The sequence below is a fragment of the Mixia osmundae genome (genome assembly GCF_000708205.1).
Source record: "Mixia osmundae IAM 14324 unplaced genomic scaffold scaffold_5, whole genome shotgun sequence".
NCBI classification, from domain to species: Eukaryota; Fungi; Basidiomycota; class Mixiomycetes; order Mixiales; family Mixiaceae; genus Mixia; species Mixia osmundae.
Window position 1 is genome coordinate 659,354 of NW_014575559.1, and position 14,929 is coordinate 674,282.

The 14,929-nt window shown below is 55.7% G+C and overlaps 9 protein-coding genes across 9 annotated transcripts; 5 read left to right on the plus strand and 4 right to left on the minus strand.

Annotated features, from left to right (window-relative positions):
• Positions 1–76: 76 nt before the first annotated feature.
• On the plus strand, positions 77–1,793 carry L969DRAFT_49228 (uncharacterized protein; the record flags this gene model as incomplete). The annotated part of the gene is made up of 2 exons (XM_014712589.1): positions 77–1,419; positions 1,469–1,793. 2 exons carry the CDS (start codon positions 77–79, stop codon positions 1,791–1,793), a joined length of 1,668 nt encoding a protein of 555 aa, XP_014568075.1.
• Positions 1,794–2,026: 233 nt separating this feature from the next.
• Positions 2,027–2,468, plus strand: L969DRAFT_87454 (uncharacterized protein). Its single transcript, XM_014712590.1, has 3 exons — positions 2,027–2,114; positions 2,164–2,316; positions 2,368–2,468. Exons 1-3 carry the CDS (start codon positions 2,082–2,084, stop codon positions 2,419–2,421), a joined length of 240 nt encoding a protein of 79 aa, XP_014568076.1. The 5' UTR covers positions 2,027–2,081; the 3' UTR covers positions 2,422–2,468.
• Positions 2,411–3,766, minus strand: L969DRAFT_87455 (uncharacterized protein). Its single transcript, XM_014712591.1, has 5 exons — positions 3,673–3,766; positions 3,312–3,617; positions 3,143–3,262; positions 2,944–3,097; positions 2,411–2,897 (listed from the first exon to the last, which is right to left on the minus strand). Exons 1-5 carry the CDS (start codon positions 3,730–3,732, stop codon positions 2,482–2,484), a joined length of 1,056 nt encoding a protein of 351 aa, XP_014568077.1. The 5' UTR covers positions 3,733–3,766; the 3' UTR covers positions 2,411–2,481.
• On the plus strand, positions 3,543–5,018 carry L969DRAFT_103410 (uncharacterized protein; the record flags this gene model as incomplete). The annotated part of the gene is made up of 4 exons (XM_014712592.1): positions 3,543–4,317; positions 4,381–4,493; positions 4,550–4,701; positions 4,763–5,018. Exons 1-4 carry the CDS (start codon positions 3,984–3,986, stop codon positions 5,016–5,018), a joined length of 855 nt encoding a protein of 284 aa, XP_014568078.1. The 5' UTR covers positions 3,543–3,983.
• A 163-nt stretch (positions 5,019–5,181) lies between these two features.
• Positions 5,182–6,980, minus strand: L969DRAFT_23937 (uncharacterized protein; the record flags this gene model as incomplete). The annotated part of the gene is made up of 8 exons (XM_014712300.1): positions 6,894–6,980; positions 6,823–6,837; positions 6,721–6,767; positions 6,584–6,668; positions 6,377–6,526; positions 5,827–6,320; positions 5,581–5,770; positions 5,182–5,532 (listed from the first exon to the last, which is right to left on the minus strand). Exons 1-8 carry the CDS (start codon positions 6,936–6,938, stop codon positions 5,182–5,184), a joined length of 1,377 nt encoding a protein of 458 aa, XP_014567786.1. The 5' UTR covers positions 6,939–6,980.
• A 169-nt stretch (positions 6,981–7,149) lies between these two features.
• Positions 7,150–8,131, minus strand: L969DRAFT_74702 (uncharacterized protein; the record flags this gene model as incomplete). Its single annotated transcript, XM_014712593.1, has 5 exons — positions 7,150–7,374; positions 7,413–7,484; positions 7,555–7,644; positions 7,705–7,756; positions 8,096–8,131. 5 exons carry the CDS (start codon positions 8,129–8,131, stop codon positions 7,280–7,282), a joined length of 345 nt encoding a protein of 114 aa, XP_014568079.1. The 3' UTR covers positions 7,150–7,279.
• A 54-nt stretch (positions 8,132–8,185) lies between these two features.
• On the plus strand, positions 8,186–9,939 carry L969DRAFT_49024 (uncharacterized protein; the record flags this gene model as incomplete). Its single annotated transcript, XM_014712594.1, has 4 exons — positions 8,186–8,296; positions 8,346–8,377; positions 8,426–9,072; positions 9,128–9,939. The coding sequence occupies 4 exons, from the start codon at positions 8,186–8,188 to the stop codon at positions 9,937–9,939; spliced, it is 1,602 nt and encodes a 533-aa protein (XP_014568080.1).
• A 21-nt stretch (positions 9,940–9,960) lies between these two features.
• On the minus strand, positions 9,961–12,504 carry L969DRAFT_94558 (glycosyltransferase family 90 protein; the record flags this gene model as incomplete). The annotated part of the gene is made up of 4 exons (XM_014712595.1): positions 9,961–9,997; positions 10,195–10,323; positions 10,369–10,457; positions 10,525–12,504. The coding sequence occupies 4 exons, from the start codon at positions 12,502–12,504 to the stop codon at positions 9,961–9,963; spliced, it is 2,235 nt and encodes a 744-aa protein (XP_014568081.1).
• Positions 12,505–12,666: 162 nt separating this feature from the next.
• On the plus strand, positions 12,667–14,923 carry L969DRAFT_94559 (glycosyltransferase family 90 protein; the record flags this gene model as incomplete). The annotated part of the gene is made up of 5 exons (XM_014712596.1): positions 12,667–12,716; positions 12,768–13,720; positions 13,770–14,616; positions 14,668–14,770; positions 14,822–14,923. The coding sequence occupies 5 exons, from the start codon at positions 12,667–12,669 to the stop codon at positions 14,921–14,923; spliced, it is 2,055 nt and encodes a 684-aa protein (XP_014568082.1).
• Between the last annotated feature and the right edge of the window lie 6 nt (positions 14,924–14,929).

The following is a 14,929-nucleotide window of genomic DNA, read 5'->3' on the forward strand; positions in this document are numbered from 1 at the left end:
CTGCCAAATTAGGTCAAAGTAACGCGTCAACTGTTTGACATGATGCAATCCACGCTTCTGCCGCGTCTGTGCGCCCATGCAGCCAATACTTGCCAAAGCACGGGCTTGGTTAGCATTAGACAGAGATGCAGCGACACGGTCAGAAGTGCAGCAGTACATCGACGGCAATGACACAAAGGCGCTCCACGCCATACTCGATCAACGTATCGCGTTTGGCACCGCAGGCTTGCGTGCGCGAATGCAAGCGGGCTTTGGACGTATGAACGATGTGACCGTCCTGCAAGCGACGCAAGGCGTTCTTGCCCATCTACTACAAGTCGTGCCTGATGTCCACACGCGCGGTGTCGTCATCGGTCATGATCATCGACATCATTCTCAGCGGTTCGCGGCACGTGCAGCGACAGTCTTCTTGCGGGCGGGCGTACCTGTCGTTCTCTTGAGAGGATTGGCGTGTACGCCGATGGTGCCCTTCGGAGTCAAGACTCTCGGCGCTGCAGCAGGCATCATGATCACCGCCAGCCATAACCCAAAAGACGACAATGGCTACAAGCTCTACTGGTCAAACGCCGTTCAGATTGTCTCGCCTGTCGACAAACGTGTTGCCGCAGCAATAGAAGAGCATCTAGACCTCGATGATGCAGCATGGGATTTGTCCGTTCTCTCACAATCGATAGATCGCACCGCAGAACTCAGACAGCAATACATAGAGCAAGTCGGTATGCTCTCGCGCTTCAGGGGCGAGAATGCACAGAGCATCCAAAAAGTAGTCTATACACCTATGCATGGTGTCGGTTTCGAATACGCCCAGGCAGCCTTTGTCGCCTTTGGATTTCCTAAAGAGAACCTCCTGTCGGTGCCAGAGCAACAGGCGCCCGATCCCGATTTTCCGACAGTTGCGTTTCCCAATCCCGAGGAACAGGGCGCATTACGACTAGCAACAGCTTTCGCAGATGCGCAAGGTGCCTCACTCGTACTCGCCAACGATCCAGATGCAGATCGATTCTGCGCCGCCGAAAAATCAGCTGGCCATTGGACGACCTTTACTGGCGATCAGATCGGGGCCATCTTCGCAATGTGGGCATTTGAGCAATACAAAGCATCCGGTCGACCCATCGAAAAGCTAGCAATGCTCGCCTCTACTGCTTCGTCAAAGCTTGTAGCAGCGATGGCCAAAGCAGAAGGCTTCTATTTTGACGAAACGCTCACCGGCTTCAAGTACCTCGGCAATCGAGCACTGGATCTCGATCAACAAGGTTACTCTTGCGAGTTTGCATACGAAGAGGCGATAGGCTACATGAACGGCTCGATCATTCGCGACAAAGATGGAATATCTGCATTGGCGATATTTGCCGAACTGTCTGCGTTTCTTTCGCGGAAGAACAGTACAGTCGCACAGTACTTGGAGCAGATCTATCAAAGGTGCGTACACGTGCCCTGGACACTGCTCAAGCTAAATCTCTTTGCCCAGGTATGGCCACTTTGTCACGAGCAACTCCTACTTTATCTGTCGCGACCCGAGCAAATTAGCAGCCATCTTCAGACGCATACGGTACAGCGAGACGGATAGCACGGAGCTCGCCTTCCCAAAAACGATCGGTGGCATTCCCATCGAGTCCATCCGAGACCTCACAGTGGGCTACGACTCCACTCGGCCGCCTGATTTTAAGCCCGTCCTGCCCGTCTCTTCGAACAGCCAGATGATCACCCTGGTCACACGGCCTGACGCGGGTGGGACTATCGGATCTGTCACGGCCACTCTGAGAGGCAGCGGGACCGAGCCAAAGGTGAGCTGAGAAGCTGCCTTTCTGCAATTGATCTAAAGCCCGTTCACAGATCAAATTCTACATCGAGGCGAGTGGCACGGAGCTCGCTGCCGTGCACGAGCGTCTCAGGATAGTCAGAGATGCTCTAGCGACAGATTGGCTGAGATGGCAGGAGAATGGTCTGGAGATGCCAGCGAGCTAGATGCAATTGCGGTTCCTTGCCATGATTATGATTGAGTTTGAGCTTTTTCGCGTCGACTCGAGGCGCAGAGAGAGAGAGAGGCCAAGCTCAAGCGCCCAAGCCAGCTTTTGTCAACGATGGTCAAAGCTTCGCAGCCCGAGCTGAAGAAGGTCAGCGAAACGGATGAAGTGCTGGCTGTGCGCTGATGCTCGGCGGTAGTACATGGACAAGCGCATCTTTGTCAACTTACAAGGCAACCGTAAAATCTCTGGCGTGCTCAGAGGCTTCGACATCTTCCTCAACCTAGTGCTAGACGAGGCAAAGGATGAGACACCGGGCAGTGCACCCCTCAGTGGCTCAAGCGATGGCGTCGTCAGTCTGTCCTGAAGAGCTCGTGGATTTATGCTGAAGAGAGACCTGCAGGTCATTCGAGGTAATTCTGTGTCGTCTATCGAGACGCTGGATAGGATAAGGTAGTGATGTCGGTCAACCAATGCAATGCAATGTACAACTCTGACAGACAGCCTCCAGCTGCGTCTAGGATGATGCGATTGCAAAGTTGAGCGTCTTGCTGGCAAAGTAGGGAATCACTCTGATCTGCCCAAGCGCTTCTGACTGTCCATCATACGAGACGGGGACTCTTCCTTGACCCGATGTGGATACGCCAGAGCTAGCGTTGACTCGCCGCAAGCGTACCGAGTGAGCAGATTGAGACGCCGGACGAGCATAGAACGATCGTCCGAATCCGCCTGCAAAGTCTGGCAAGCGCTCCAGGGGTATGCGCGGCTCGACGGTCTCGAACAGATGCGCAAGCAACGGCAGGAGGATCGGCGATGTATACACACCCGCAGCACAAGCATTCGGCGCGACCTGAGCATCTTGAGATAGTAACGGCAGCTTCGAGAGCGATGGATGAGGCGCCGAATCTGAGCCTAGGAAGAATTTGCGATTCCCTGCGGGACCATCAGCGCTATGCTGAGCAGCTCGGAGTAGACACACCGCTAGCGATGACTTCGCGCAGGGCTCTGCGATCTTCGTAGGTCTTTGCAACAGGCTTGCAAAAGTGCAAGTTGTTGCCCGCCCAGTCGTCTACGACGAGCGCGAGATGATGGGCAGTAATAGTGCAAGCTACCGTCGGACCCAGTCGGTTGACCTGGATGGGTGTCAATGAGCGGACAGCGTGAGATAGATGGCTCACGATGTCGACAGAGGCCTTTGTCGTCGCGTGCTCGAGGACGATCCTGAGGTTTGGAAAGCGAGCGTGCAGCTCCTCGAGATGTCGATGAAAAGCTGGCTCGGCATTTAATACTGTTATGCCCTGCTCCGACGGTCATGACGTGACTGTAAGTAAGTGGCAGCTCCCCTACAGAAGCTTCACTGCTCGGCACTTCGCCGTGCAGGTTGAGGACCATATCACATTCTTGCATGGCTTCAAAGACGTCATAATACTTCTCATAGCTTTCAACACCTCCCTCTGAGCCCGTCGTGACACCTCGGGGATAGCTCTTGACGCCACTGATGCCCGCTTTGTGTGCTTTTCTGATTTCGTCGGGTGTCAGAGCAGGCGCGAGGAAGAGAGTCATCATAAAGTCGATCTCGGGCGCGAGTGCCTGGAGCTCTGCTCGGTATCGTATCGCTTGTTCTGTTGTAGTGATGGGCGGACTGAGATTGGGCTGAGGAAGTGCATCAGCCGAGAGGACAGGGCTAGCAGAGGGAAAGTCAAAAGACCATGACATAGGCGAGCTGCATTCCGCCCAAACTGACGTGGGGCGTGACGAGCTTCATCATGTCTCCCTGTCTGAGATGGCAGTGGAAGTCTGCCGGCGCAGGGATGTCCACTTCATCTTGCGCCATCGCTTCACCTTCACACGTCTTGTCGCCAAATCTTGCGCGTCACGGCAACCTGACTGACTGATCGACTCACCAGCGTGACTTGCGCCGTCACGAGCCGTCAATCCAAGTCCCATCGTCGCAGGCGATCAGTACCGGCCCATCTGCCCAGACCGAGCGCAAGCTAGACGGCCAAAGATCTCAAATTGATGCCAACAACTCGTGGCGAGGCAAGCAGGAGATCCGTGGGCCTTAACGCCAAGAACGGCAACTCTGCCAGCATGACGGGCACGCTGAGTAGCACCTCGCTCCAGCAGCATGACGAACTCCTCTCCTCGGGCATCTCTGGTCCGCCTCCCTCTGCATCTGCAGGTACCGCCAAGATCTCGGCGACCCAACTCACCAACCAGATGTCTGAGCGGAGGGAAGCAAGAGCGAGATCTTCTTCTATCGTCAGCGTGAGAGAGATTGAGGATTCCTACGACGATACGGCCGATCAGGGCGCGCTCGAACAGTTCAACACCTCCTGGGTAGACGCCAAAGGTGACATTGACTCAAGACTTGAGCGCTGTCTTGCGATACTGAACAGCATGATGGGTCGAACAGGCGCATGGCTCATCCACATCATCCTCATCGCCGTCGGCAAGGTGCTCGTAGACATTGTGCCCGGTATCGCGCAAGATCTCAGCTGGACAGTCGTCTTACAGGGCTACCTCCTCGTCAGCCTGCACCGCGAAATGCAAATGGTCCTTTGCTGACAGACGAGGATTCGCAGATCACCTTTATGATGTTCCACTGGGTGACCGGCACACCCTTTGAGGCCAACAACTCTGGCGTAGCGGACGCGCTGACACTGTGGGAGCAAATTGACGACGGCGCGCAATATACGCCAGCAAAGAAGTGGCTCACTTCGTTGCCCATCATGCTGTCAGTTGGACAGCTCTATTTCGACTGCTCTGTCATAGCTGAGTAAGCGTCATCGTGACAGGTTCCTCGTCTCGACGCATTACACACGCTACGATCGCAACCCTGCCCTGTTCACGCTCAACATCGTCTCCGTCCTGTTGCTGGGCTTGGCACCGAAGCTGCCCCAGCTGCATCGACTACGATTCAAGTTCTTCGAAGGACTCAGGAGTGTACCCCAGAGCGGTATGCCCAGCGGCGTCAACACGCCAACAGAGGACGTCATGGTGCTGGGCAGCAACGGCGCTTACAGACGCGTACCTCGAGCTAAGCTTGCTTGACCCTAGACGCACGAGACTGTGACGAGTCATGACGTCCGATCTTTTACAATCCGTTGTGTATCTAGCCCCATGTATCGCGAGCGCACGCTCTTCTGTACCGCTAAAACGCAATTACACGTCTGATCATGTTGCAAACATATCGGGATCCTACAGAGTATGCGATCTAGTCGTCCTTCCAATCATCTTGGAAGTTCCCCCAATCCGAGTCATCGACTTTATTTGCCTTGGCTGCAGGCGCACGCTTGCCTCGAAGATCCGGCGTAGCTTGCTCGCTGCTCCCACTATCGCTGTACCCACGGGCCATATCCTGACCAACCACTGAATTGACAGCTTGATAGCCGTTGCGACCGGACTGTGCATAGATGTCTTTGGTCGAGTAGCCCAGCTCGCCCGCTTGACCATTAGGCGCAGTATGCTGATCGAAAAAGTCTAGACCGGCCTCCTGCTGTCCCGGCGAGGCAGCCCCACCCTGTTGTGCGTTCCGTTTCGCGAGCTTGTCGACATACGACGCTCCCTGCGTGTCGGGCTCAGACAGGTCTCGAGTAGTCAGCATAGCACCCACCAGGTCGCCAACATCAACGCCGATCTCTCGTTTTGCTATCGTAGCGCCTGCACGCATACCTCCCGCAAGCGTCTCTCCGCCCCTTCTACCCGCTTCTCCGAGCACAGTCGTCGCTTTGCTCGCATACCCGTGCAATTGCGCTTGGAACTCTGGGTCGGCCACGCGCTGCATGCCTGGTTCTATGACGGTCCTATCCACGCCATTGATCATTGAGCATGTACTGGCGTGAACAGAGACCGGACGCACTCGTTCACTGTCTTGGCGGCTTGACCGAGCGCAGAGGAGAAGAAGCCCCAGCCTCGGCTGAGCGCGGATACTGGATCTTGCGTAAAATCGTCGATACTCGGGAGCGCCTTGCTGGACGTCGCGTTGGCACCTCCTGGAGAGACGCCGCCACTGCCAAAGCCAGCATAGCGGCCGCCCTGTGAGGGGGGAAGATCTTCAGGTCGAGAAGAATTGGCTGCACCGAGTGTGGCAAAGTAGGACTCATTTTTCGCCTTTGCAGAGTAAGGGTTCGCGATTCCTCCCGCAGCTCCTGCACTGATCGATCCTGGCGTCGAGACTGCAGATTCGCTCGGTGAGACGCCAAAGCTTCGTGGACTATTGCGCCCTGACGACCCCAAGGCGCTGCTAGCGCCCAACGTTCTGCTCTTGCGCACAGCCGAGCTGGCTTGCAAGCTCGGCACGACGGCAGGCGTCATAGAGGGATCCCACTCTTTGCCATCGCATTCTGCTTGTAACTGCACCTCACCGCTAAGGACGCGCGCGACGCGATGAGGCAATCTTGCAGACTGACCTTGTCGCGATACTGCAGCGCCACGTGACTGTTGTAGAGATCGAAGATGGACATGCCAGGCTGGTACTCGGGCGAGGCTTCGAAGAATTGGCGTGCTTTCGCATTGCCGCCTATCGTCATCTTTCGTACTTGCGCCTCGCTCCACTTGTCCTGTGTGGGATTGGGTCAGCTTCCCTGTGCGCAAGCTGTGACCATGCATGCGCTTGCCATTGTAAGCGAGCGGACGAAGCTGATGTGTACGCCGAGACTGCGATGCACGCCAGAACAGTTGAGGCAGATGTATGTACCGTGGCTAGGTGTGATTGAGGATGAGCGCCGAGCATACAAGACCATGCCTTTCTCACCTGACGCTGGCCCATTGTGGCATGGGCGCTTTGCAATCGCAACAGAGCTGCAGCAAACATTCCATGAGCCTGTCAAACGCGCAATGGCCTGCCGGTGCTTGCCTTGTTGCCATCTTGCTGCACAGTAGCAGCATCACGTCAGCGGGCGCATCTTCAGCTCGAAGTAGGCTTGCCTTCATAAGATCGAGCAGCAAGCCCTTTGCATCATACTCTGCCATGATGTCGTCCGCGACAGGCGTCAGGCGCGGTGGTGGCCAGGCTCAGGCTTGGGACGCGACCTGGTCCTGGTCCTTGCTCATGAGACGCTCAAGCACTCACGTGAACAGGCGTGATTCATCAGGATCTCAAGCAGGTCCAGGATCCAGCCGTGGTGTACATCGCTGCTTCAGTGCCAAGGCATGAAGCGGCGGCATTGCTTGACGGTCAATCGAGCAAAGAACGATGTTGTACGGAGCGCAGCAGTCATCAGCATGCAGATGAGGCCACATCCTCGTCATTGAGGGACCTGATATTCCGGGCATGACAGGAAACAGTGCATCTGGTAAGTACGAGCTGATCTTCAATCGCCGGCAACGTAAGGATCTAAGACAGTCGACGGCAGAAGTGCAGCGCTGGTCCCCTCTATGCTAGTCTTTCTGCCCCTGCAGTGAACGCCTCGATATCAGTCGTGGGCTGCATGAACGCTTCCGTACTTGCCTTTGCCATCTTCACTGTGCCATAGCTGACGCCGGCAAGGCCGACGGCGAAAAGCGACATGAAAGCAGCTGCACGCAACGATCAGCGCCATATTGGCAATGCCATCGACGGGGGATTGCAGAAGCGGGGTCGACGTACTCATGTACAGCCTTGCACGAGGCAGCTTCTGATAGACCATCCTCGAGTCTGCTTGCAGCGCCCTTTGGCGCTCAACGACGCTGTTCGATCCTGCTCGCTCGGGCAAGCATCAGCGCCGACACTGGCACTGACGTATGGACAGCGACGCACGATTGACTAGACCGTCCATCTCTGATCCGGGCGAATGCTGGCCGTCCTTCTTCTGACACGGATCGGCGTGACAACACAATCAAGCTAATTCTCCCCAGCACACGGGACGGTCGCGTCGCGCTGTGGCCTCGCGTCGTCTCAGGATTGAGGGCGTTCGCCGAATTCGACAGTCTTTAGCGATTTCTCTTACGCAATAGATCGCGCTGGTCGCTGCTCAGAGAGCCTGCAGGCAGGACAAAGACAGCTGGCTGTCTCTGCATAGTATATTTGGCAGCACAACACTGTACGCTCACTTGTGCCTTTCATCGGACAAGCAACGCTTGACATCAAGCGTCTTTCTGCAGAAAGTCGCAACTTCTAGACGGCAGCACACGCTCTTTCAGCAACACACTGACACTGGACTTGTCAATCCTTGCCGGACCTTCATCGCCGTCAGGCCACGTTCGCTTCCCACCACAACACTTTCTGCCTTTCAACTCTGATGACACCGAACATGCGCGCCTATGCAGCTGGTCTGCTCTGCTTGCTCTTTTCTACTCAGCTTGTCTCTGCATTCATCCGCGAGGGCTGCTCGATCGTTGCTCGAGAGAGGGTACGCTCGTTGTGACGCTTTGAAGTCGCGCGCTCATTGTCAAGCACAGATCGATCCCATTGTCGATCCAGGCAATATAGCGTGAGCGGATGCACTCAGTGTCGGTACGCTCTTCTGATGGCCATGCAGTGGTCATGTTCATACAATCATGGGCTCGAGCGCAATTGGTCCCGACGCGACTTATGCCAGCCTGAGAGCGGGCGGCTGCTCAAGCTGTCAGGCACTCGATGACAAATCTGCCTATTGGGTTCCTACGCTCTACATGGCACTCAAGAACGGCAGCTTCATCTCTGCCCTTCCTCAAGGTGGCGTGCGAGTCTACTGGATGAAGCGTGGCATGGGCAAGGAGAAAGTACACGCTTTCCCAGAAGGCTTCCGCATGGTCGCCGGCACATCTACCCTGCGCACTTACAACGCTAGCGCACTCGAGCAGAGAGCGATACAGTGGGGCTGTGTCGGCGGCAAAAAGGATACCTTCACACCTGGCTTTCCGACGAATGCACACTGCCCACTCTCGTTGCGTCTCATGCTCAGCTTCCCATCCTGCTGGGATGGCAAGAATCTCGATTCGGCCGATCACAAGAGTCATATGGCCTATCCTGCCAATATTGGCACGGGCAAGTGCCCAGCTAGCCATCCCGTCCGTACGGCTGCCATCATGTACGAGATCAATTGGAATCAGCAAGCCTTTGAGAACTATCGCTCTCTCGCGCTCAAGCCGAGCCAACCCTGGGTACTTGCAAATGGCGATGGCACAGGCTATGGCATGCACGGAGGTTAATCGCCCTTAATCATACGCGAGCGATGCATTGCTGACGATTGCTGAAATAGATTTCCTCAATGGATGGGATGTGCCTGCTTTGCAGAAGATTATCGATGTCTGTGGCGCGAGCATCTCCAGCGGTGAGATCAGCGAGTGCAAGGTCGCCCGTCAGCAGCCTGCCGCCAATGTCTGGAACCCTGCTCATGGCTGCCACAAGACACCACTTTACAACGAAACCACATCTGGCATGCTAGCCAAACTCCCGGGCTGTAACCCGGTCACCTATGGCCCTATTTCTGCAGGAAACAAAACCTGCTCGGCGACTGTTCCAGCCACGTTCAAGACGCCCGTTGGCTACTATGGCCTCGTTCCGCCGCCAGGCAGTCCAGGTCTCACCACTAATCCTGCCATCCTCACCAACGCCTCGGGCTACAACTACGTCGGCGCATTCAGTCCTATCTGGAGCGGTCGTACCTCGATCCAGCGTGATATCACGAGCAGTATCGCAGGCGGCAGGGCCAAGATCACGACAGCGAAATGCATGTCTGCTTGCGCCAAGCTAGGGTACAAATATTGCGGCATGACCGGCAACACCTGCTGGGGCAACAAGCAGGCCTATCCGACCAGCAAGAAGATCTCTTACGACGCTTGTAGCGTTCCTTGCCTAGGTAGCGCAAGTGAGATGTGCGGCAGCGTCAAGTGCTATCAGATGTACGCGGCTACAGGCGCACTCGCTTCTACTAACACGACCTCTTCGTCTACTACTACCGCCACGCATTCCAGCAGCTCGGTTGCAGCAAGCTCGATGAAGGCATCTCAGCTCATGAAGAAGCACCTCAAGTCCCAGAGATCACGCAAGCATCGCAGAGCGACAGCATGATAACGACCTTGTTGGCATATACTATCCCATCACGACTTCCTGCACTGCGAGCTGGTCTCTGCTCGCTCGTTGTTGTAGCACGAATTACACGCTCATAACCATTATGATGTATTGGCGCCGGTGAGGTCCTTGCCTCAACAATGTCGTCCTAGGTAAATGCTCGCCGATTCTACTGACAAAGCGAGTAAACGCATTCGTTGTGGTATATTTAGCGATCAACGTGCGAGGTGTGAAGGCGACCCGATCAGAGGACACCTTTGATGACGGTGCCATGAAAGGTCAGCTTCTGCTGAGGCGACGCGCGACTTGTCCGTTGCTGCAGATTGTACCACTGATGTGCGTTGCGGGAAAAGACAGTGCGAGATGCTGAGCACCTCTGTCGTTCTGCGTGGAAGTAAGCCATGATCACACAATAGACCCCTGGCTTGCCTGCAATGCAAGTCTGGGCTTCCGCGACGCGCAGAGTCTGCGTGCAGCCAGTGCGCGTCCGAGCGCGGGGCGGGCGGGCCTAGGTCTGGCTGTCATTTGAATCGCCCGAATCACGCTGCAGGTCGTGTTCCACATAGCGTGAGCGGGCACTCAGACGTCGGTCTCGGGCAGCTCGAACGACCAGTCATCGTCTTCGTTGCGATGCCAAAGTCGCATCCATTCGAGTAAAAGTCGATAATGGTACGCGCGCTTGTCCTCTTCTCGCGCAAACGTATTGACCCATGCTTTGCCCTCGTCTGCGATCTTCTTGGCCAGGATGCTGTTCTGTCCATTGGCAGAGACGCCTTCGAAGAAGGTCATAATGTCTGGAATGTCAGAGTAGTCTGCGTGGACAGGCACGTAATGTAGCCATGGCATGATACGCTCAGACCACCATTCGTCAAAGACGGTTGACTTGAAGACGGCAGAATTGGTATTCATGGCGTCAAAGAAGAAACTAGAATAGCCGTTGCCATCAATATCGAGCAGATACTTGTATTCCAGATGCTCAGTCGGTGTCGGTTCGGGCACGAAACTGACGAGGGCTTCGAGCTCCTTGCACACCTCTGGTTGACATTGAATTGGTCGACCAGTAAGCGCAAAGTCTGTGAAATGCTTGACAACATGGTTGTAGGAAACGTCATGTCTGACTGTTGTCCCAGCCATCTTCTCTGCCCATATGCGACGCCTGACAGAAGCTGCCCTCGTCTGAAAATTACGGATGAGTCTGAAACGAGGTGAGCTCTGCCAGAGCTTCCGTGCTGTGTTGTCAAATGATGCGCCGGTGAGGGGTCCACGCCAATAGAGCTTCGCGTGTGCTTTTTGATCCCATTCTGGCTCGAATGAACCGTCGTCATACAGACCCGTAGATTTGATGGTGATGTCTCGTGACGGCATGAGAATGTCGGAACGCGTAGAAGTGTGCGCTCTGACAAACATAGGTAGAATCCGACGATGGATACCTGCACGATGCGCTTGATCGTGTCCCCAGTAGATCTCGGGAGTGTTACAAGCGTCCTTTGCCAGCTGGTGATCGTAGATGAAAGCCCTCGATTCTGGCAGGTCTGGAGATACTGTCAAGTTGTTGAACCACTGCTCGTTGAGTGCTAAAGCCAGAGCGGATCCACCGGGACATAGGTCGAGGAATGGCTGTTCGGTATGAGCTTGCACTGGCCTGAAGCCGTCCGCCTCCTCCTGAGTGATCTCTTCCCACTTGCGTGCCAGATGACGGAGATGCTCTTTGTGCTCATAGGATATGCCAGAGTAACCCGCTTCTGCTAGCCAGCAAACCATATCGAAGCCTTCAGGCAGCAGGCCTATGAGATGACGCATGTCCTCGAGCGCATCTTTGACCCGGTTCTGAGATTGCTCGTGGGCGTGGTAGTTTAGACGATCTTTGCTAGGCGCATGCGGATCGAGTGTAACGAGCATGGCGAGACTAGCATTCTCCTCGGCCAGCCGGACTGTACGTGAGCGCAGGATGGACGCCGGAATGGCGAAGTAAGGCTCGATACCGCGGAACAAGCCATCATATTCGTCCTTGAGCTGCACATTGTTTTCGACGGCATATTTCCACCATCTGTCAAAGCCTCTGGGAGGAGAGCGATCGTATCTCCTCATGTACTCTTCCACGGCCTGCGGCAAGTCCTGAGATTGCAAAACGTGCAGCTTGTCCCATCTTGCTTGTGCGGCGCTCATGAGCGCTCTGATAGGATGCACGCCCAAGTCGTGCGGTATTGCGCCGCTTCGGTCTGCCAGGATGAGCTCACCGGTGTGCGAAGAGATGCTATAGTTGTGCTGTGCCGTGCCGAGTCCAGCTTCGGCCGCCAATCTCTCTGCGCGTCCGAAGCGATCTGCTGGAAAGGCCAAGTCGGGCAAGGGCGAGCTTGGCTTCAGCTCTTGACCATCGTAGCCGACCTGTATGACCGAATGGGGAGGTATGACAGACCATGCAGGCACTCTGTTCGCTATCCACGACGGCGTGACAGAGCGGGTGATCGAGGTCTCCCAGTCGGCAAGATCGGCCGCCAAGCCGATTGCGACCAAGAACAGTATGATATAGCGTGAGAGCTTGGTGAGGCCCTTGAGTAGCGTCATGCTGCGTGCGTGCGTGCGTGCGTATTGCTTGACAGCCCAGAAGAGCCAATCTCCTCGGGGCGCCTCGGCCGATAATCGATTAATCGAAAACCTAAAAGTGGAAGGTAGGCGTAAAGTGAGAGCCAACGTCTCAGAGGCGAGAGGCCAGTCTTGCCTGCAGCCATGGTGCTGCCAGAGCCAATGTCGTCGCCACAGCTCAAGTACGAGGCCAGGTGAGCAGCGTGCCCCAATGACAACGCCCTTGGCTGATGGGGGGGTGGAAGCAGCAAGCGGTCCCGCGCTGGAAGCCAGCACTCGCCTCTGTCCTTCCTCACTCGTTCCGCGCTAGTGCCCGACCAGCCGCAATCGGCGCCTTTCATGTATGGTCGGGGCAGTACTGGCGGTCCAGCCATGTCCAGCCCTCGCGGGGTGAGCAGAAGGGCGCTCGGTCGACTCTTGCCGCTTTCAATTGCTGCGGTCGTCTTGATTGGCCTGCTCTGGCATTCGTCGAGTAGACAAGACACTGAAGCCAAGCCGACTACTTCAGCAGCATGGCAGATCGTTCTCGACCGGGAGAAAGCCGTCGCGTACCTCAAGCAATCGCTAGGGCTCAACGAGTCCTCCTCGGCGTCTGCCTTGCCGGGAGGGCCAGAGCACTACTACGATGCAGCAGGCCAGCTACGCTTCAGGCAGATCAAACCGGCCAAGCATCCCATCTCAATCTTGATTGACCGCGGGAGAAGAGACTGGGAGAACAAGCTCAACCGACAGAGCAAAACGCTCGACGAGGCAGTACGAGAGTACAAGCGTAGATATGGTCGCGCACCGCCGCGAGGGTTCGATAAGTGGTACAAATATGCGCGCGAGAAGGACCACATCCTTGTGGATGAGTATGATCACCTTTGGAACGACATCGAGCCCTTCCTCGCCCTTCGAGGGCCAACCGTCAAAGCGAGGACGGCCAAAGTCGCGACGGACCAGAATACCGTCACTGCTTCGTTTGACCCTCAAGCGCCAGCTGGCAAGGGTCTCTTCATCACGCCCAACCGAGAAACGCTGCGAGACCAAGCACCCCTTCAGCATGGTCGCGCTTATCAAGTCTTGCACCCTCTCGAAGAAATTATACCCGATCTGCCAGTCGCGTTCAATATGACCATATCCGAGCAGGATTCTGGCTTCTCCGTTTTGCCGTATGATCATGTACACCACCTGCGCAACCTCGCAAGGGGAGGCAAAAGTGCGCCGACCTCTCAACACTTTGTCGGGCTAGACTGACAGACCCGCAGAGACTGCCGTCGAAGACAAAGACGGCTGGATAGACAAGCGTCCCCGAGACGATTCCCACATTGTCCGTATGTGTCCCCCAGACTCACGCATGGCACTTCTCGACGCACCCGTACCGCCCGGCGTGGGTCAATACGACGTACCGCCCTTTCATTCGTACATCTATGATCACGCAGCAGCACAAGACACGTGTCACAATAGGGGTATCTATTGGTATCATAGCGCTGGCCGCATCACCCAGAATAGACAAGAGCTCCTTCCCATGTTCGTCTGGTCAAAGGCAAGATCTCATAACGATCTCACCATCCTCGCCGAAGATCAGTACCAGCCTCGCTATCCTGGTCGAGATCCCGAATGGGACGACAAGCCGTCTGCCAAGCTGGTCTGGCGAGGCTCTCTCACTGGATCTGCATTCGCTGTAGGCAACGAGAACAGCTACAAGGGCTCGCCAAGATTCCGGCTCAGCCATCTCGGCGAAGCACGCAGTGGCGGCAGGGAAGTCGACATCGAACTCGAATCCGGCGGGATTGACACAATCGTCGTCCCACTGCGCAACCTCACTGAGCGCTTCCTCGATCTCGCAGTCACAGGCCGGCCAATCCAATGCGACGAGTCTGTTTGCGAAGAGCTGAAAAAGCTCATCAACTTTGCTCCGAGGATGAACCACGAGGACCTCATGCAGCACAAGTATGTTCTCGATGTCGACGGAAATGGCTGGTCCGGCCGGTTCCACAAGCTCCTCAGCAGCAACAGTCTCGTCATGAAGAGCACAATGCACAAGGAATGGTGGCTCGATCGTCTCACCCCTTGGGTACACTATGTGCCTGTCAACGTTGACTACAGTGATATGTCAGTGCCTGCCTCTATCTCGGACGGGTCTAGCTGACGCTCGGACGCCAGCTACAATCTCATGGTGTACTTTGAGGGCATCGAGGGAAGCGTGCCTCATCGTGACCAGGCTCGCTCTATTGCATCAGAGGGCGCCGCTTTTGCGCGAGCGCACGTACGTCTTCTGTCAGGCTATCTAGTGTTGAGCCTGACGCATGATCGATAGTGGCGGCAGGAAGACATGGATGTGTGGATGTACCGCATGCTTCTGGAATGGTCACGGCTGTACAGCAGGTCTGACATTGATTCGTTCGACTATGTTGATTAAGTAATC

Excerpts from the sequence above, each read along its gene's own strand:
- L969DRAFT_87454 (XM_014712590.1), top strand. The coding sequence starts at position 2,082 with ATGGTCAAAGCTTCGCAGCCCGAGCTGAAGAAG. Across the intron at positions 2,115-2,163 it reads CGCAGCCCGAGCTGAAGAAG|TACATGGACAAGCGCATCTT; the intron begins GTCAGCGAAACG and ends GCTCGGCGGTAG. Across the intron at positions 2,317-2,367 it reads GTGGCTCAAGCGATGGCGTC|GTCATTCGAGGTAATTCTGT; the intron begins GTCAGTCTGTCC and ends AGAGACCTGCAG.
- L969DRAFT_87455 (XM_014712591.1), bottom strand. The coding sequence starts at position 3,732 with ATGATGAAGCTCGTCACGCCCCACGTCAGTTTGGGCGGAATGCAGCTC. Across the intron at positions 3,618-3,672 it reads TGCAGCTCGCCTATGTCATG|CCCAATCTCAGTCCGCCCAT; the intron begins GTCTTTTGACTT and ends GCACTTCCTCAG. Across the intron at positions 3,098-3,142 it reads CAAAGGCCTCTGTCGACATC|GTCAACCGACTGGGTCCGAC; the intron begins GTGAGCCATCTA and ends ACACCCATCCAG.